The sequence below is a fragment of the Ascidiella aspersa genome, chromosome 7 (genome assembly GCF_963924565.1).
Source record: "Ascidiella aspersa chromosome 7, kaAscAspe10.2, whole genome shotgun sequence".
Lineage (NCBI taxonomy): Eukaryota > Metazoa > Chordata > Ascidiacea > Phlebobranchia > Ascidiidae > Ascidiella > Ascidiella aspersa.
The window spans coordinates 20131378-20153578 of NC_139453.1; the positions used below are offsets into that span (position 1 = coordinate 20131378).

General features: G+C 34.1%; 3 protein-coding genes across 3 annotated transcripts; all 3 read left to right on the plus strand.

Moving 5' to 3' along the window:
* The first annotated feature begins 493 nt into the window (after positions 1-493).
* On the plus strand, positions 494-5182 carry LOC146138222 (protein OSCP1-like). Its single transcript, XM_083394904.1, has 2 exons — positions 494-509; positions 2876-5182. The coding sequence occupies exon 2, from the start codon at positions 2881-2883 to the stop codon at positions 3976-3978; it is 1098 nt and encodes a 365-aa protein (XP_083251030.1). The 5' UTR covers positions 494-509; positions 2876-2880; the 3' UTR covers positions 3979-5182.
* On the plus strand, positions 1420-2819 carry LOC146138223 (tRNA wybutosine-synthesizing protein 3 homolog). Its single transcript, XM_083394903.1, has 2 exons — positions 1420-1698; positions 1798-2819. Exons 1-2 carry the CDS (start codon positions 1452-1454, stop codon positions 2184-2186), a joined length of 636 nt encoding a protein of 211 aa, XP_083251029.1. The 5' UTR covers positions 1420-1451; the 3' UTR covers positions 2187-2819.
* On the plus strand, positions 4558-17347 carry LOC146138224 (tyrosine--tRNA ligase, cytoplasmic-like). Its single transcript, XM_083394902.1, has 16 exons — positions 4558-5308; positions 5906-6003; positions 6382-6446; positions 7157-7306; positions 7530-7609; positions 7918-8059; positions 8475-8558; positions 9406-9486; positions 9869-9961; positions 10069-10204; positions 10381-10466; positions 10941-11073; positions 14555-14649; positions 15129-15328; positions 15804-15945; positions 16845-17347. The coding sequence occupies exons 1-16, from the start codon at positions 5220-5222 to the stop codon at positions 16953-16955; spliced, it is 1785 nt and encodes a 594-aa protein (XP_083251028.1). The 5' UTR covers positions 4558-5219; the 3' UTR covers positions 16956-17347.
* Positions 17348-22201: the final 4854 nt, after the last annotated feature.

Sequence of the window (22201 nt, forward strand, 5' to 3'; positions counted from 1 at the left end):
TTTATAAAAAAGTGAATGTTTTAAAGTTTACAAGTTGTCAACATTTTAAAACTTATTACCCCATGTCCAAGGTCTTGACTAAAATCCAAAGATCTCGGAAAATTTCCCAAAGAATGCTAAAGTGAGTTAAATTAATGTTTAAATTCAATTTTTTATAAAAGGCACTTATGCGTGACTAAAACTACTCATGCGTACTAATACTTGTAAAAAAACTCAACGTATGCAGGCTGCAGTGATAGTAATTATTTTTATGACGAAATATTACAACATTTGTCAAAATCGAGCCGATATTGCACCACGATTTAAACAAAAAACAGATCAACACATAATATGGCATTTGTAGCGAGCGAGCATCTGTGATTCTGATTATCATGTATTATTATTGGGCGCTCTTTCACTATTGTAGGTAAAAATTAATAAAAAAAAATTTCTTTAACTGCCGCATACAACGCATATTGTTTGGGTTAGGGTGCGGGTTAGCGTTTGGTTGAGAGTGGGTCAAGTTATTATTAATAATAAACATAATATTACTTGACCCACCCTCACAAAGTTGCGTTTTTCTCATTTTTTAGTTCAGTTATTGCTCATAATCGTACGAGATTAAAAATTCCAATAGTTCAACGTTTTATTTTTACGACAAGGACGTGAGTGAAGTTGACTTGCTCTAATTATGACTTGAACTGGGACTTGACTTGTTATTTATTCAAAAAGACTTGACTTGGACTTAAGTTATTTTACAAATAACTTGACTGGGACTTAAGTCATTTCAAAATGACTTGTTTACAACACTGGAAAATACACTCAACTCAACTAGACACAACAATTATATTGCAATACTTTCAACGGCATTTTGCTCCTGCTCCGCTGTGAGCTGTATTCGAAAGCAGTGCTGATTTTTTTTTCTTTTTAAGAAGTATCCACCATATTTAGTTATTTAAATTGGCGGAATACAGGCTCAAGCGTCTGAGCCTGACTGAGGTTTTTTTTTTGCCGGATTAGGACTGACTTCGCAGCTCTGGCAGGTGCATACCTCATATTTCTAAAGAAATTTATGTGCATACCTGAGTTGGTATATTGCACCTTTAAATTTTGAAAAAAAGTTAAATTGTGGCAGGATTTCCAACCTAAGGTTTGCAAAAAACAATTACACACCTGCACCAGATTGGAAACTTTGGATTTTGCGCGGGGGAGAAGATTCTGCAGCTTGAAATTGCGCGGCTGTAATAACATTTCCGTCGAAATTTGCGCGGCTGTAATCACCTTATTTGTAAAATTTGCACGGCTAAAAATGGAGTACTATCCCGGCACCTGCACACTGAAAAAAACTCCTAAAGTGCCATGAAATGCTGACTGGCTCTATGGTCAATGTCTGCTTTAAAATAGACATATTTTTAATATTGTATATATATTTTTAGTGTGCATTTTCAATATGTGTTAATAAATTACATGTCATGGATAAAACACTCATATTTTCAAAACGCAAGGGTGCCACTTTAAGTAAATCAGACTTAAGCAAGAAAGGCTCTGTGGACTTTTTAATTAAAGACCTTGTTGGATTCATTAATGATCAACCACATTACTACACAACAAGTTGCTGTTCTGGTAGAATTATTCTTATATCAGATAGTTTTTCCTCGCCAGCACCCCAAAAGAAGAACTGCAAATGGTTTTTGACATCACACCAGCAAGTCAGTCATGTTGACTTACTTAACGTTTTAAGTGGAGTCAAAGAATGTTCAAAGTTAAAGTTTGAACCTTTTATAATGCATGTGCAATGTCTATCTATTGAACATGCTCATACTGTCCTAAAATCTGCGATTGTAACTGGATTTAAAAACTCTGGAATTACTTTTGGCAAAAATTGTAAAAATCCCATGGTTGCTGTTAGGGCTACACTGTGTCTTGAAATCCCATTGACTGGAGAAGGTGGAATAAGATTAACTTCTGATGAATATGTGGAGCATATTACAAATATTGCTAACATTAAAATGAAGAACAATGAAGACAGGATCATTGCTTTTGAAAAGTGCTTTAGAAGCAGTGTATGTTACAATTCAAAACTTGAAAAAAAAATTAAAGTTAATAGGTATAAGTCTACCAAACTCAAGACTGATCCTGAAGCAACTAAAATTAAAGAGAATGTTGAAGAATTATTTTCAGATGCTTGTTTTTTATTTAATCCGTAATATTTTTCTCCAGGGTCTTTCTGTTTAATATCAATTGTATATTACTTGAATAATCTAATTTTACAATACCTTGTTAAAAAATTCAGCCGGGTATATAAATATATGCAGGATCATAAACCTTGTGTCCATTATTTTAACCAATATTATGCAAGTCTGCATTTCATGGCACTTAACGCCAAGATCTTGGGTGTGGATTAACCAAATTTTGAGGTATGCAGGTGTCCAATTAAGGTTTTATGCACACCCAAAATTTAGAAATCTAGCACAAGTCAACCTTTTACTGGAATTTAGGTGTACATTGTACAAGTTACTAATTCAAATGTGCAGACAAATGTCTTTTTTGTAAAAAATATTGGGTGTGCACCTGGTACAGAATGCAGAGTGGCATCTGTGACAGGTGCATATAAGTTACATTTTTATATAAATTTTTGTATGCACCTGAAATAGTCAACTAAGCAGCCAAACTTTAGAAAAAAACATGATTTTACTCCTGCACACCTGAAACAACTGTGGCGCTGCACACCTAAGAAATTAGCAAGAATTGTCATGAAATGCAGACTGGATAATATGGATACCCTTAAATAATATTTTCTCTTGTATGAAGTACTCTATTTGTATACATTACAATTAACAAATGACAATTACTTATATTTGTTTTAAGGGTATTAAGCATCAAAATAAAAAAAAATAAAAAATGTCATCCAATGTAATGCCAATACTGTTTTACAACTTGGGTGGAGAAATGATGTATGTTATTGAACAGCGTTTGAGAGCGCAGCAAATTGATAGTAACAAGTCAAGCAAGGTTTTATCTGATATAGTTTGCACAATGTTCAATTCTGAATTTGTCGAAGATATAATGAAGCCACAAGCCCTATACAACAAGCAAGCAATGCGATTGATGTTTTCAAGGCTTGTGCACTCTTCTATTATGAAAGTAAATAAAGAAAGTATGGACAAACTGTATGACCTCATGGTGATGGCTTTGAAATACCAAGTGACTCAATGTATGCACCCTCGTAGCATTTTGTGTGTAACATTTAACCATTTTGATTGCATTCTTGATTTTATATCTGAGCATTCTGAGGCTTCAAGCAAAGTAAAAGATGTATTTAATAAGTTTGTTGCAACTTATGCATCACTTACGGATGGAGAATTTGTCCTGATACGCCAATCACTGCTTTCATTTTTACAGGACACAAATAACAAAGTTTCAATTTATCTTCAAGAAAATGTGCAAAACAATGAAGGCAAGTTTGTGATAAACACTCAAGGTGAAATTCCATACGGATCAGATGTTCCTGGAACAATAAGATTGTTTAAAGGGGATACAGAAGAAACAGTATGCTTTAAAACCTCTGGCAAGTACAAACCAAGTCATCAAATATTGCACATCTCGTACAGTCCTGGTGGAGTAAGAACGACAAAACTTGGTTGTAATATCTATAGTGGCAAGTCTGCTTGTTTGATTGGAAATGAAACTAAAGGGTTTGATTTGGATGGTCATCTCATGGCAAAAGCAGAACTGGGTCTTTTAGCGAAATTGATTGGCTCTAAGAAAACCCCCAAAAAAATTGAATTCCGGTTGCAGCTATTTAATGCTGACAAATCAACCCAAAATGTAAGTTTAAGTCAACCCTTTCAGCCGCAACCTAAAGGTAATGTTGTGGAAATAAAGGCCTCACCTACAGGAAAAGAAGAACTTTCTAAAATTGTTAGCGGCCTAACTGTTTCTTCTTCATCGCAGTCAACATCAAGGGGTGAAGATTTGTTGTCATTGATGGACTTGTAGCATATTTGGACATAATAAACCTTGAATGAGAAATTAAATACGTCCAGATTCTGAAAAATCAGTTTAGCATTCAAACAAACACCAAAACCAAAAATCATTAAGGAGTTATTTTCTTATACAACAGTAAAGTAGAAGGTATTTATTCAGAATATGTGAAACTGTACACTAACGGGAAATTCCCACATAAAATTCCCCAAAAATGTCCATAACTAGTAATATTTAATTATACTTAGAATAATGTTTTTAAAACTCCCTCTGAAATTATGTTTTAATCCTCTTCTACATAATGTTTGCCTTATAATATTAATTCAATTTGTATCATATACTTTACTGATAGCTTCAATTTTTTAATGCAATCTCAGGTTTATCATTTGAAAATAGATGCATTTTTGTGTATGTGCAGTTTTGTGCACCTTTTATTACATTTCAAATTTACAAAATACAAAACAACAAATACTTCTTTAGTCAATTTAATACTGCCTGTATAGAACTTATTAGGGGGTTTGACTGTTGGTCACAATGATTTTATATGTTTTAGGTTCATATACAAGTATAACATAATTATATATATATATATTTGCTAAAATAATTATGTATTGCATTGCATTACACTGTGCATTGGATAAAGGTACTTTATTATTTTTTTATTGTTTTCTTACAAATATATGTCTGGTTGGTGCATGTTGTAAAAATTCTGTGAATTTTTTGATGATGCATTTCCATGTTTTTGTGGTTATTTTTATACTGTACTGTGATATATGTAATTTACAATTGCTATTAGCACATGTGTGTATCTTCTTTGCCCAGACCTTATTTTACACCAGTGGTTCTCAACCTTTATGGCTTATGGCACCCCAAGTGGAATTTGTGTTGAGTATTTTACTGAAATGTCATTATAATGGAACTGGAACAACACAATGAACGTAAAACATGTAGAAAAATTTCATTTAATATTATGGTCTCCAATCGTACACAAATAGCTGCATCAAGAAGCTTACCAATTAAGCAAAAATCTGATAAAAAAAAATTCTGAAATATCTATCGGCACCGTTGAGCTTTATAAATAGCACACCAGGGTGCTGCTGCACCCCGGTTAAGAAACACTGTTTTACGCAGTCAATATTTGTAAACTGGTACCATTGACTTGTATACACTTACATGGTTTATTATTATTATTTTTTTAATATTGTTTCTTAACTCTTAGGTTAACTTTGACTTGTAAACGATTAGAAAATGTTGCGATGAAAGAAGCTGAACTGGAACAACTGAACTCGCAATTATCTACTAACAGTTATTTGGTTGGATTTAAACCATCACAAAAAGATTTGGAGTAAGTTGTTTTCAACATGCTTTTTGTGAAATGAATTATATTATTGTAGCTTGATAATAAATTGCAAAGCCAAAAAAGTGGCGTAGAGCAACAATTTGTATATATATTTAAGTTAATGGCTTTGCAATTCGTTATCAAGCTACATTACAGATCTGCGCATAGTGTACCCAATTAGTTATATTATTAAAATCAAATTTTGTAAAAATCAGTTACATAATACACTTTGGTGGAAGTGTACAGGTTGTGCCCCTTCCGTGTTTGCTTTGTTTCTAATTTAATCGATTTACTTCAAGAACTGCTGATTGTGCCTGGATTATAAGAAATTGACTAACACAGGCTTGGTAAAATATAAAATATTTATAGGAAATACAAAGAATTATTTAAAAACATAATTAGCGAAAATACAGACACTTAACAATTAACTGATGTTGTAAAGCCACTAATTCATTCCTCTATAAAACATTTCAGTGTTTAAATACACGTCTTTCTAACATGTGAAAATTAGTCAAAATACTATTTTTCAGTTAAAATTTGTCAAAATTTTAATTTTTTATGTCAATTTTAAAAAGCAATAAGTTTTTGATATAATGTTTTTAGCACTCTTCAAATCTTGCCAAAAGACCTACCGAATCATTTAGTTCACATTCTTCGCTGGAAAAAACATCTGGAAAAATTGTTACAAGCTGGAAAATTAGGTAATTACCCAGCATAGTTACTCAGTTACCTTAAAAAAAAAGAAGAACATTTGTTTAGCTTCCGACCACTTGTGCTTCTTTTACTTTTTGCCAAGTGGTTATTTGTTATGTCATAACAAACAAACTTGAAAATGTACACAAGGTGAAAAAAAAACATTTTAGATTTGTTGCATCACAACTGTAAATAAGAAAAATTAAAAATGGAATCTGAATAGATTTAAAAAACTTTTGGCACCCGTAAGCTTCAGAAACGGCATCATAATGTGCTGCAACACCCAGTTTAGGAATAACTGTGTTGGACTGTGGTGACTCTCCTATCATTTTGCTAGTTTTTGTAATTACTATACAATACATAATACCAATTCTTTTATGTAAAAGAACATATCAAGATGCCATCATTAAGTTTTGAAGAAAAAAAGGATCTCATCAAACGAAACCTACAGGTAATGTGTATTTTGCAGTAGTTTAAAATTTGTGTAAATGTATCTATACACCAGACAAAATACCCAAAAATGTGCAGGCTTATGTGTCAGTTTAAATCTATTATATTTACCATTTTAGCATTATTTGGAACCTCCAGCCTTACACAGTATTTTAAGGTTCGCACTTTTTACCTTAACAGTGGGCTTTTAATTTGATCTTAATATTAGTCAAGATTTATTCAACTTACTTGCTATACATGCTGACCAACAGTTATTGTGACCAACAGTTATGGTATCCTCATAATAATATGACTCTTGCTTAAGAACTGCTAACAGTCAAAATCTAGTTATTTTGTGGCTTTTCAGGGCTTGATCAGTTGTTAACGACAACCAAGTTACTCAACCTAGAAGTTAACATGCTCATTTCAGTGGCTTATACCTGTTGTTACGCAAAAAGTTCTGCAAAAATTAAATATTGAAAAACTATTAACTGTTTGGAACACAATAAACAGGTTTTTTTAGTAACTTCAATAAAAATATAAAAGCAATAATATTTGATAAAAGCGTTATTGATGAAACGTCTGTACATTGCGAAATGTCGCTCAAATATTATGGCTTTTATATTTTTATTGAAGTTATAAACTGTTGTTCTTAAAATGTACCGTTTATTTATGAAAATCATCTAATTTTTGGTAAACGTTGTCGAAAATGCTAGTTAGTTTATTTTTTAGGAAATTGTTGGGGAAGACAGGATGGATGAGATATTAAAGGCAGACAAAGAATTTAAAATCTATTGGGGAACTGCAACCACTGGAAGACCACACATTGCTTATTTTGTTGCCATGTCAAAAATTGCAGATTTTTTAAAAGCAGGATGCCAGGTCTTGTATTTTCTATAATATTAGTAATGTTTTAATTGAGTATTCTAATATAAATGTGCTAAACAAATTTCTGGTAATTTAGACATAAATTTATTTATAAATGTAAAGTGGTAGTACAAAAAAACTACATATATATTTAATATATATAAGCAACAAAATAATCTAAACAGAATGATGTACAAGGCATTCTTTTTATGTTTTTTTTTTATTTTTTTTTTATTAGGTAACAATTTTGTTTGCTGACCTTCATGCTTACCTTGACAACATGAAAGCACCATGGGATCTACTTGCTTTGAGATCAAAGTAAGAACTTTAGGAAACCACCTCACCCAAAATTAGTCGTATTACGTGTTCCCAACATTTTTATTAGCATTACAGGTTTCATTGTTGATGATCAGTACATCTTAGAATGAATGAGATATTAAATTTATAATAACATTAGGACCATTTATGACCATGTGTATGGTTGCCTTAAGAGTTTAAGTTAACACATGTATTTGGTATGGTCTTAATTTACTACTTGTAAAATTAACATTAGGTTAACAAGCTTGTGTTATTTTTTTAACTGGTTGACAAGTATATTACATACTGTAATTTTAACTTTTGTGCAGGTACTATGAAAATGTGATAAAAGCAATGTTGAAATCTATAAATGTCCCACTAGAAAAACTTCAATTTGTACAAGGGACAGATTATCAACTCAGTAAAGAATACACACTTGATGTTTACCGATTGTCATCTGTTGTGACAGAGGTTGGTTTAATGTTAACTTTATTACCACTTGTTACATATGTCACTAGTTTACCACATATGTTTGAATCGAGGTTTTCCCAATGTATAAAACATACACAAGTTTTCCTGTTATGCCCTTAATATAAGACTCAATATAAGTTTACGTTATCAACAATAAGGATTCTTGTTCGGTGTTTGATTTCACTGACCTTTTCTATAAATTGATATATTATATCATATGGAAGAAAGGTATCATGCAGAAGGTAATTCAATGTCTACCAAATATAAATTAAACAAACATATTGATTTGTTTTGTTATTTTTTCTAGCATTGGCATCTGTGTTTTAATAAAAATTGGTCTTATATTCGTTTTTAGATGAATTTTAGCACCTAAAAATATTTCAATTTTGTAATTTAATTTCTAAAATCTAAACAGCATGATGCAAAGAAGGCAGGGGCTGAGGTGGTAAAGCAAGTAGATCATCCATTGCTAAGTGGACTTCTTTATCCAGGACTTCAAGTAAGACAAAAGTTATTTCTTGTGTCACTAATTTGTGTTATTGCCTTATATACCTGATGGTATATTGATTAAAATATTTTGCTTCCAACTATTTTTAAGTGTATGACTGTTAACCAGGCATGGTAATATAAATCAAAAACAGCTCCTCTGGTAATTGTAATTGTTAACCAATGTTTCGGCAACCTATACAAGCCGCCTTTGTCAGGGTGAATGACACTGAACGCTCGTACAATAAATGGAAAGCAAAAAGGAAAAAAGCAGAAATAAACGCGAGCAACGAAACGATTAGAAAATAATTAGCGACTGCCTCTAGTTCTTTAGCAGGTGCTTGTAGCAGAAAGCATCACATCAGTTTTGACGTTCATGGTGTTACCCTTCTTATGGATGTTCCACGATTCCAATTATTTTTCAGTGTCATTCACCCTGACGAAGGCGGCTTGTATAGGTTGCCGAAACGTTGGTTAACAATTACAATTACCAGAGGAGCTGTTTTTGATTTATATTACCATGCCTGGTAGCAACATTTTATATATGACTGTTAAGTATATGGCTGATTCTTTCTTGCAATGCAATAATTTGTAGTTTTTTTTACAAGATTGGCTAACCATAAAAGTGTTTACTTGTCTATAAAAGAATGCGCCTGTTCAAACTATACCAAGTATAGTATTGTTAATGAAACAAGTGATTTTAATGGACTCGGAATTAAATTGAAAGAAGGGGGTTTAGTTACAAAGCCATTATTTCTGCTTCATTAACTATAAACAGACTCATAACCTACAAATGGCTAAATTAAAAAAATATATGTTTAGCATTTTTGGATCATAAGGTTAGAATCGTTTCTATTTAGGCACTCGATGAAGAGTATTTGAAGGTAGATGCTCAATTTGGTGGCGTAGATCAGCGGAAAATCTTTATGTTTGCTGAAAAGGTATGTTTAGTATTGTAGATTGTAATAGTACTTCCAAAAAAATGTTATTGGAGCTGAAATACCATATAAAAGGAGGTTGTTCTGTTGTACTAAAAGTGTTTATCTGGTGTTGTGGGATATATGTGATATTGATCGCAGTTTGGTGCCAAGCTAAGATTTGCAGTTTTGTTATGATTTAAAAAATTTAGTACCACTGTTTATAAATTATTTGCATGCTGTTATATATATTTTAAATATTTTGCAATCTTATATTTTGTTGTTTGATCACAATTGATGACTTATATCACCTTATGTGTGGTTCAGTGATATATCCATTATTAAATAACATTTCTTGATATAAACTTAAGTTTATTTTCCGCTAAGTAAAATATTTTTCTTATAGTATATGCCTGCATTGGGGTACAAAAAGCGTGTTCATTTGATGAATCCAATGGTTCCAGGCCTGACTGGCACAAAGATGAGTTCTTCTGAAGAGGTGTGCTCAAAATACTGTTTTCCTAAATGTTAACACAATTTTGGTGTCTGTTTATTGAGTACAAAGTATGATATATTTTCTGATTACTAACAATTTCTTTTTGAAAGGATTCAAAAATTGATTTGTTAGACGAGCCTTCAGCAATTAAACGGAAACTGAAAAAAGCTTTCTGTGAACCTGGAAATATTGAAAACAATGGAATTCTGGCCTTTGCAAAACATGTAGTGTTTCCAATTTTTTCCGGTAAACTTGTGTTTTCAGATCTTTATGTTGGTGTATTACACCTTAAGTAGTATATGATTTTTAAGGTGTTACTATGCAAATAATAATTTAGTAAATATTTGAGTAAAGTGCCTTTTATACTTGCAAGTGACAAAACTGTTTACTGTGAACTACTACCTTTTATTATTTTTCCACAGAATTTGAGGTTATACGTGGTGATCAATTTGGTGGAAACAAGCAATACACCAGTTATCAAGACCTAGAGCAAGATTTTGCTAAAGAGGTTTGGGAGTTGAATAGGCTTTAAAAAAATTACAACTTGTTTCTAAAATTACAACTTGTCCGAAAATAATTATGCCAAACTTTTCATTTAAAACCGATTTTAATATTCCACTTTAACGTAACTTGCCTTTCAGTAAATAATAAGCAAAAAGCACGAAATGCAGGTAAATGAAATATAAAATGCATTTAAATGAAATCATAAGTGTACTATAAATCAGAAACTCTAAGGACCGAATTTACAATGTGACAAAATTACTACACTAATGTAAGCAATGTTGTTCTTTACACAAAATAGTTTTCTTATTGTTAAGGCTAACGTTGACAAACAAGATTTACACATTTTCAAAAAGACATGACAACCTCATTAATCCGTACATTTTATATTAAATCTCTATATATGGTTTTGTTATACATGTTTTAGGCTGGATAAATTTTGTTCTGTACTATTTATTTTAAATCAGATTGTTCTTCACAGGAGCTACACCCTGGTGATTTGAAGAACTCCATGGGAATAATAATAAACAAACTTCTACAGCCTATTATTGAAACTTTTAAACAGCCTGAGTTGGTTAAGTTAACAAATGCAGCTTATCCGCCAAAACCTAAAGGTAACAACATAAATAATTTTTTGTCATTATTTTATGTGTAACGGATCTCTTATAAAAAATGACAAAGTTAGTCCGCCGGTCTCCATATATTCGCCGCTCGGTCGCTTACATGTGATTTTAAAAAGGCACACACATACATCGCAGCCGAGCGAAAGGAGCGGCGCCGTCCACTGTGCTCTCGATTTAGGGAGTGAATCGTCGCCTAACAAAAGTATCAGCGACTTCAAAGTGCGCTCGCTTCTCCGAAAAAAAAAACACACACATACATCAAATGGTTACATGTAAATTGTCGCATTCTTCTTTCATAGTCATGATCTATTAACGCGGCAAACACATTTTTATGAGGTTCTAAATTTAAAGGGACATGTTACAACGTAATATACAATAGTGATAAGGAGCCAACATCTTAATTTTTTTACGTATAAGCCGAACCACGCAAAATTTAGCCAGATTTGTCAAACTATTGCTTATTGCAGTGTTAATTGGTTTACATCGACGGAATAACGCCAATAGTCCTTTACCTGGTAGAATCAAACGGGTAAATACTGCGTTTATTGCGGCAGTTTTAACAGAAAGCAATACTTTGTCGCATTGTATAAAAAAAACTGTGTAAAAAAGTAATATAATCTCCCAAGACAAAGAATGGAATTTGATTTTTTTTTACAGTCACGCAGATTAGAGCGATAATAGTAATTTATACCACGCCAGTCGATTCAATGTAACTTCCACACAGAACTTATCCTTATATAAGGTGATGTCTTATTGTGGAAGAGCATTAAGCTAACCCGTTTCAGACACTATTAACGGCAAACAGTCATCGTACGAACAGCGTTTTTTTGCTGTTTTACAATAGGCTACACGTAAACGCAAAAAACACATTACATGTTATGAAATTTATTGTTACCGAACGTGTGCACCGTTCCAAGTAAATACATAAATATAAAACTTCTAGCAGTATATTTAACCACGCTTAGACATAAATATAAAACTTCTAGCAGTATATTTAACCAAATTTAGACAGACCAAAACATCGAGTTTGTTGTCGCAGGTTGAACAGTAAGCAATTTATATTTTAAACGGGTTACGGGTTTGTCTAAATTTGCACGCAGCTTAATATGGCGTTTAGTGCAGAGGATTAGCAAACTTTTACAAACGATACGGATTTTTCTTGGGTTGTACGCCATTTGGCTCCGGAATTATGTGTTTGCTTAAATATTACACAAGTCTACCACACGGGTCGTATACTAATTATACTTTGATCAAACATCAGAAAACCTGCACAGATATCGTACAACAAACCTTCCCAAAAATAATTTGAAAATTATTGAGACCAAAACCTTATAGCTTCTCACAATGTGATTTAACCACGCAACATTTAACAAAGTTCGCAATAATATTGCGTTTATTGCAGCAGTTTAACTTTAAGCAAACTTTTATTTTCAATGGAGACTTTTCCAACGTTTGACGCAGTATTTGCTTAAATGTAATGCTATCAAACAAGTCTAAGCAATTGCTGTTACAACCAAGTTTTACGTCCGAGAGTTATTCCCAATTGACAAATGTCAGAGGTTTCGTTACTTAAAATATGACCTGCTTATCCAGGTGTTGTGCTCGTGTGCTTTATAGTCGATTGTTTATTTCTACCATTTTAAAAACATCACACAACATTCCACTTTGGTTGCATGGTAAATCCAAAGGCCACGCGTGCTACTTCTCGCAAAACCTCTTGACGTAAAACGTTTCCAACATTTATAGGGCAATAACCTACGTGACCGTAAAAATCAAGTCAATAAATTGCCTTGGTAAAACTAAAAATTTTATATGGCAAGGCTTAGAATTTTATTTTTATTGGCTTCTTGCAGTCTGTTTAACCACATAAAAGATAGTCAATCGTCGCAAAATATTGCGTTTATTGCAGCGTTTTCCTTAACATTATTTTATTAGGCATCAAGAAACTTACATACCGACCATAAACTACGCAACATTTGAACTGAGTTTGCAAAATATCGCGTTTATTGCAGCGGTTTGAATACTAAGCAAATTTACTTTTAAACGGGATTTTCTTTGGTTGGACGCCGTATGGTACCTACCGGGATAGTGTATTTGCTTGAATTTTCGCGCAATTTTTTTAACAATTCCTGCTTCGACTCTAGGTTTTACGTTTGTTGGTGAGCTCGATATATATATTTCACGGGATTTCCTTACGTAAAATATGCGAGACCTGTTTAGCCAAGGTTGTGCGTTTAGTAGCTCAAGTTAAACAAAACACACTACGTTATATGCCAATTGAAAAAATAGTTTTGCATTATTTATGCCTCTGACGAAAATCTTACGCTATCCGTAAACTTATTTATTGGGTATGTGTTGATTACCACATTTATCTTTCATAATCAAGGGCTATAACTTAATGCTAGCAGTTTAACATTTTACAACGTAATGTGATTGTTTCATTTTGTTTAACAAGACAAAATTCAGGTTTAGACTTCGTTATCGTGATTATTGTAGGTGTAGTTATTTTTTACCAGTTAGAATTAAACTGGTATATACTTTATTAAACCTGGGAAACGCCGGGCATTTATCTAGTTGTCTTACAATTGGAATAGTCTTTCGATATGTCATCTAATAAAATGTTGAATGTAAGGCCATCAGTTCCCTTTCTATGTGTTCAAATTCATTAAAGTAAAGGTAGCCCAGTTGCTAAATTTTACGACCGTTTTATGCTACGGTATAGTTGAGTGTTTAACTTTCGTACTAATATACGTTTTTTTTTGTTTTTTTTTTATGTAGATCATTGGTAGGCAAACTGTCGGCATGTGGCTCTTTTAGCAATTTTAATGGACAGCGAGCTTTCAATTATAATTTCAGTTTTATCATGTAGTTGTGGGCCGCATGATAGCTGCACATTCATTGTACTGTATTTTAAAAGTTGGTGTGACTACGTGTTTTCATTTTTCCTCATTATTGCATTATAATCTCCCCAAACTATTTAAATATGCGAAAACAATTTTTTTTCAAGGATTCGCGCGAATTTTGTCAGTCATGTTCTATTCAGCCCATCGGCGTTTTGTATACTATGGCATGTTGCACCGTAGGACTCAGAACTCTACCAAGACCAATTTGACTAAAATGCCTTATGCGTGTCCGTTTGAAGTTTCGCCAAACTAAAACAAATAAACGTTCGTGCTACACGCGGTTTGACTGGATTTCACCTGTATAATTGCTCACGAGTTTGCTCGCGAACAATGTTTTCAAAATAATTGTTGTATGACGTCATATTATAAGTTGCGACGCCATTCTAAAACAATTATTGCTCCCCAAACCGTAACCTTGTCATCAAACCACCCTGGTGTTGTGGTGGTTTCAAATTGGCCTTCAATAGCCATTGAAAGAGTAATTTGGACCGCGACAATTGTACTTAGGAGGGTTGAAAGTATTCTGGTTAAAGTTACATTAATTTAAGCCTGTTGATTTTTCTTTTCAGTAAAACCGAGCAAAAAACCTGCTCAGCCAGTTGATGACCAGCCGCTGTTCGGAAAATTGGACTTGCGTGTTGGAAAAATTATCACAGCTGAAAAGGTAACTCGCTTTTATATATAAATATATACAAAAATACAACAGAATATGCTCAAGATTCGACAGATTCTGACGTGCGCTTGCCCGGTAGCAAGTTAACAACTGACAAGGTCGTACACTGTAAATTGTAAAGTTTTCTTTATATAGTTATCTTTCTTTCATTGTGTTCCTAAGTCGAACTTGGCTTAATTTACTTGGCTTTAGTGGGAGATTGGAGTCTAGAGTTATTCAAAAGCAGCTACATAGTCCTGATTTAAAGTCAGCACCAGAAGTGTTTTAATTACAGCGATACGTATTCGCCCTACCAGTTGCGTATATGTTAAAATCCAATTACTCGATATGCACGACAGATTTAGATTCGGATACCTTGAGATTCCCAGCCGTAGTATGTGATATTTTACTTTAACCATCCCAAGTTGTATCTTACAGTTGTATGTAATTTGCTCTTTATTCCATTAACCTGGCTATACTTTGTTTTTCAGCATCCAGATGCAGACTCTCTCTATCTCGAAAAGATTGACTTTGGGGAAGAGACTGGACCTCGCACTGTGGTTTCGGGTCTAGCTGGATTTGTTCCGTTGGAATCACTGCAGGATAAATTGGTTGTCTGTTTGTGCAACTTAAAACCTCAGAAAATGCGAGGAATTGAGTCGCAAGCAATGCTTTTGTGCGCGGTTGTAAAGTATGTCACTTGTTTCTGTCAACAAAGTTTATATTTTAATTGGGAATGCTTGATGGTATTAATTGCCATGTGGGGAAAAATCCAACTTACCACATCAGTCTCCAATTTAAATTTATACTATCTGGCCAGGAAGACCGTTGGTGAATTTTATAGTCTGAAAACAATATTTGCACAGGAATATTTGCCATTCACATTCATACAGAAATAAATTCCACTTTAAACTAAATTTATTGTTAAATTGGAAGTTATAGGATTCTAGTTTTTCAGTATCAAGAATTAAAAAATTTTAAAGAAAAAAATGATATGTTCTATTTTAATTCTAAACCAATGGAAAAAGACAAAAATATAAATACTCTAATTTTGTTTGTTACATGATTTTTTTAGGCCTAAAATTTATCTAGTATTCTAAGTCTGCGTCGAGCCCAAACTACATATATCAAAGTTACAATTTACGAAGCACTACTTCTTTTTCTAGAAGTGAGACTTCCAAGGTTGTGGAAGTACTTGATGTGCCCCACAATTCAAACGTGGGTGATCGCGTGTTTGCTGAAAACTGTGGCCAAACAACGCCCGATGAGCGACTAAATCCTAAAAAAAAAGTGTGGGAAAAAGTTCAGGTTAGAATATAGTTGATTGTCCAATATTTTTGACAGCGGGCGGCATGAGAAAATGAAAATGTCCTGGCGAGCGGTGTCTCAAAGAGGGTCCAAATTACACATAATACAGTTTGTAGTTTTTTTTTAAATGAGTGTTAAAATATCCTTATTTCGGCAAGCTGGTAAGAGTAGGAATAGGTGAGGGTGCCATACAGGAGTAATGTATTCGATAATTTTTCCTGTGCCCAGGTCTGGATTAGTACGTATCGTAATGCTCACCGGAGCTGCGGAGTATCTCATTACAGACCAAGTCCGATTTCGGCGGAAAATTAAACAACAGTCAGTGTCCGACTTAGTTACAAATCGCCTGAGTTAATAATCCGGCTTCCACTTATTACTGTCTGTATATAAACCATGAAGAGACATATGTGATTAAAAAATATTGCACAATGTTCTATTCTAAGTTAATAATTTGTAGTTTTGCGGAAACAATTTCGAATTCGGTACTACCTATGTGCACGTCCGACTTTAGCGAAATCAATCGGCTCGGTGGGGTCGGACTCTTGATTCCGAAACCCTGATGGTAAACATACTAAAAAAATAATTTCTGAACAGAAGTAAAGTGGATAATTTAAAATATTATTTCTTAATTGATTTGCCCGTTTAAAAAGGGGAATCGTATTTTATATTATTTCTTAATTGATTTGCCCGTTTAAAAAGGGGAATCGTATTTTTAGACAAGATTTTGCCCACGTACTTTACTAAGTTAAAGAAAAAACAAAAACAAAAAAGACAACCTTCTTTAGGAATTTGACAAATGCAATTTTCAGCAAAGTTTGAAAAAAATAATAGTTGTGGTTTATTTTTTTCGTACTAAAGGCAAAATTATTTTGGAAATCTACAGATTGTTTTCGTTATAGGTTGACCTAAAGGTCTCAAGTGATGGTGTTGCCAGATGGAAGAACGAAAAATTAATAACCTCCATTGGCGAAGTGACTGCAGCCAGTTTTCGTGATGCACTTATTAGCTAGTGTTTGTAATTACCTGATGGGTTATGTTTTAGATATTTTAGGTGAGTTTGTTTGGAAATAGAAAGGAAAGGTGGTACAGATCGTGAATTGAATTTTTCCATGTTCTTTTTGAAACTCTTTTTGAAAATTTCATACTTTCAACGTTACTTTTTACATTAACTATATTTCTGCTACATTTATTGTTTTGCTTGTTCACATCTTTTATTCGCTACAAAATTGCAAGACTCAAAGGAAATATTGAACTGACAATTATTTTAGGAATTCAGTACTGTTTAAATGTGTTAAATTGCGTTAAAATAAATCATCTTTTGGCCTGGCATATATAATGAGAGGGTTAGCTTCGAATCCTAAGGCGAAATGGGGGCTATTTTAAAAGTATGCCATTTTAGTTGCAGCATTTCGAACATGTCAAGGCTATCTAAATAGAGCCACGCGCATCACAAGAGCACGCAAGACTCCTAATAAACAATAAATTTCGACTTTCTGTAAGTGAAGTCTTTAATAACAGCAAAGTTGTGAGGGTAGGACTATTCAAGGTTGTTTCTTTAATTACGTTACAACTGGAGAAATAACTCTCATGGGCAACTTTTGCTGTTAATACACGTCACGAGAATAATTATCGCGTTTCTTGGAATTATTATCCTGGTTTAACGCAAAATTACTAGTTCGGCATGTGTTGATACATAAATCAACCTTTGGAGATGGGGATGCGAGCCTTTTTTTTTCTCACAATCTTCTCGTCGAAGCTGCGCACATTTTTTAAGTGAAAAGAGTCTATTTTGCCATTTGCAAATCACGAAAATATGGGTGCATATTTGGACGTGCAGGTTTTGTCGCACAGAACAAAAATTATAAAGCGAAGTTTAAATAATTTATAAACTTTAACTGGTAAAAACACATTACATTTTTTTATTGAAATAGATATGACCCAAATCTCCATGAATCCAAACCTAAACCGCATAAGCAAGGATGCATAACCTGCGCCTGCCGTTGACAGTAAATTATTCGGCCGTGCACATGTTTGAGAAAACACGTGTTGGCGGCCGCACGGTAATGCACAGTTTTTGTTCCCTTTATGCGGAAGTTATAGGCTTCCTAAACTGGTCTAAAAAGAACACAGGTTTTTATGGTAGGCCGTAAGGCTAGGTAGACATGTACCTTCATTAGTCAGTTTTCAAGTTGACTGAGATCAGTGTGGAGTAGGAATGCAAATATATTTACGGCACAATGCATGATGACATGATTCGCCATATTGTGAAGAGCGTATTTTTAAATGATTTTAGATATAAGAAGGCATCTAACGTAGCCTACTAAGATCCTATCAATGTATTTTTAAACCAATACTAATTAGGTCCACGCAAAAAACACGCTTTAAAAGATTAAAATATTGTTATTATTTAATGGCAAAAATAGGTCCTCTTAAGATTTTAAACCTACTTAATAAAATGAACATTAGGTTTAAAGGATAAATTACGAGTTGATCAGTTTGGATGTCATTACTTAATGCAAGTATTTTTCGCGGTTCGCATGAACTATTTACGTGGCTTCTGTGCAGCCCTACACTTGTGTAACTGATTTCATAATTAATTGCTATAATCACAAAAGTGTTTCGATTAAAGGCATTAAAGAAATTATAAACCTTGGGTCCACAACTTTTTTCCAAGTTGCGGGGCAAAGCTAAGCTAAGCTCAAAAAGGTTTCGCGGGTGGTAATAAAATATTACTCTATTTTTGTTGTTTAAAAGGTATTTTTAAGCATGTTGTTATAACAACTGCAAAGGAAGAGCAAACCTTAGCCTTATAATAAATGTTTACATTTAAGCGTAATAAAAATAATTTAGACATAAGTTGCGATACTTCCCCTGTTAATAGTCCAGGAAGCACGGCACCCTTCAGACTGCAAAGTTTCGCCAAACGCATACGTATGCTACTGGATGCATAATTTAGCATCACGCAGAAAAGTTTAGCAGTAAAGTAGTGGAAATAGCCAAAAAATCTAACAATAGCCACGTGCCTAGCACGTAAAAGACGTGGCCGAACAATATACATTGGCCGGCCAACCCCGATAAAGAGCAGTGTGGGAAAGTCGACAACCCCTGGCACACGTGTCACTTACAGCAGGGGTCGGCAACCTTTTTTACACTGCGGACCGGTTTAAAACTGAAATTTTGTCACGGACCGGCCTTAAAAACAACAAATGTTCAGTAAAGGAAATTTATAACAACTTTTTTTTAATGTCCTAATTAAAATGCATGTGTTTTTTTGAAATTTCCTATCTGAACATCAACATTGTTTATAAACATTGTTTGCATGATTCGACTCTATTGCACTTTAGGGTGATCACGCTTGAACATCAAAAAAACATTATATATTGCCCGTTTTCGATATATTGTACGTACGAGGAGTTAGATTTTACAATAAAAAAAATCGGGCTTTGAACAAAATATTATCTGGAAACCCTGCTACGGACCGGTAATGAACTCCTCGCGGACCGGTGCCGGTCCGGCGATTGCCGACTACTGACTACAGCACGCGAGACAATTTTTTAGGGCACACCAAATGATTTAACGCGCACGTTATATCACCTTAGGAAAGTGCAACCATTACATCAGTGCTACCACAATTTACCATATCATTAACATTAACATTACATCACTAACACTAGCGCTAAAATGGTTGCACACATTTCCAGTTCGTGTCACAAATTAGAAATCTCTTCACTGTTTCATTATTTTCTGTAGGCATTAAACTTGTTGTTTACGACTAACCGTTCGTATTACGTCAAATGCTCAAACGTGACTTACTGATAGTTAACACTTATAGGTATCGGCTGAAAAGCGTCGAAGAATATTTCAAAGCGGGCATATTATTGTGTCCGTGACAGTTCGTTTTTTCAGCAGGGTTAGGGGATATTTAGAGAATTTAACTTATGAAATTATGGTTAGTGGCGTCTCCCAAGATACTTAAATTAGATATCAAATCATTTCAAGAATCCTGAACGACAGATTTTGGTTTTTGTTTGTCGAGATAACCGAGTATGTGCACTGCTGTGTTGTCAAAACGTCGTTTGTCGAACATCAAGCATAAAACGACATTCAAAACGAAGCACGAGAAATCTTCCAAGGACGAGTCAGAGAAGATCGAATCACTAAAAAGGGCAGTATCTAGCTACGAAACACAAAGCAGCATTTTCAAGAAGGTGATTCACAGCAGAATCAGACAATCGAACTTCCAGATACAGCTGATCGATTTCAAAGTATCGTTTGTGTGGACATCGAAATTGTTCAAATTTCGGAAATCGCTGGAAATGATCGAAAACAAACAAACAGGCATTGACATGTTGGAAATATTTTTTCAGGGAAATTTTAGCGGTCTCACGAAGATGTCGATAGCTTGTTATCTGCATTTGGATGTATTCATTTGTGTGAACAATTGGTGGCACATGAATTTTATTCTCAGTCTACATCGCAGCCGACTTACGGAAGATCATGCGTAATCAAGTGTTTTACTAAAGTGTTCAAATATAATCCTAATACTACAGAACTAGGCAAAGACAAGGACCTCATTTAAAAGTGACTTTTGTGACTGCACACGGTGTTATCCAATAAATTGATAAAACAATATTTTTGTCTCTTGTCTGTTAATATAGTCAACTTAACTGTTTAATTTTTCAATCAGATAGTTGCCAGCAGGGCTGCTGACAAATTAAAGCTAAAATGCACCAACTCTAAATTGAAGGTGGAATATTTTACAACCATGCAGAGGCGTAGCTAGGGGGGTGCGGGGGGTACATATGTCCCCGGGCGCCAAGGTAGAGAGGGGCGCCAAAATGAGGCTTAGACATTTTTCACAGCAAGGGTAAAAAAACGACCACAAGCAAGATCGCACCAGCGGCTGTGGCAGACGTCATCTGATACGCCACCCACACCCAGACTGATGCAGTTACCAGCCATCACAGCAGCCAAGATACTGATTCTGCGTGCAGCTGGTTTCGTCTAGCTTAGTGGTTCTTAACCTTTATTAAACCGTGTATATTAGTTGGACAACATAATAATGAGTAAATGTGTATCGTTGGTCGCACGTAGCGCGAAAAAGTTCTGTTTATTTGGTTAAATTAGCTAAAAGAAGGTTCGTGTCCGTGTTTCTATAGCCTGTTAGCATATATAAAATAGTTGGAAAAGGTATAACTTTTATCGTTTATCTATAAGTTAGCCAAACTATAAGTTACATAGGACCGTTTTTTTTTTCCGAAAAACATGCAATGGTACTCACAAAGACTTTTTGCTAAATACAATTGTCAACAAAACAGGAAAAAAAACAAGAAAATAAACGAGAACCTTTTTGAAGTTTCAATCGTTAAGTTGGCAAAAAACCAGAGTTTGTACAGGCGTAATAGTGATGCCAATTAAACCCAATTGCACACTTATACCATACGGTATAATTGTTCCGACTAAACATAGCCCTAATCGGTCGTAAAAGTAGCAATTATAGTCCACCAACTAAAAAACTATTAAAAATTAGTAGCAAAGCTCCCAAATCGCAAATCCATGAGATATGTCTTCAGTCACATAGTCTACACGTGTAATTTTAATGTAAAGTATAGGACATCATAAAAAAACAGAATGAACACAAAACTAAACCATTAAAATCACTATAAAAGCCAAGACTAATTTCGTGATGATTTAAGCCAAGCTGCTGTATAACAGGCCAAAAAAAATTACTCGTCTGGTGATTGAGGTGGAAAAAAGAATCAGGCGACGTAAGAGAATGCCTGGAGAACTGGCAAGAGATGCAGGACTTTCATCAGAAGAAGAAATTGTGTGCGTTATAAAGAATGTATTTGATCGGCTCCAACATGAGATGTCAACACGTTTTTTCACGTCTAAAAGACCTGAACAACAAATTTGGATTTTTGCTGGACGTTAAGACTCTTCTGACACAGATGAGGATGCAATGCGTCGAAATTGTGCAGATTTGTACGACACGGACATCAATGGCAACGATTTTCATTGAAATTGGTGATAGCCGAATGCTGCTCAGTAACTGAACTGAAGCGCTACCAAAAACTCCTTTGGAATTTCTTGGTTTTATGGAGATGACTTATTTCCGAATCTGCGAATTCCGCTACAAATTCTGTTAACAATAGCAGTTTCAATTCCAAGCTGTGAGCGGTCATTCAGCAAATTGAAACTTATTTTGTCTTACCTGCGTGCATCAATGGGACAGGATCGTCTCAGTAATCTTGCT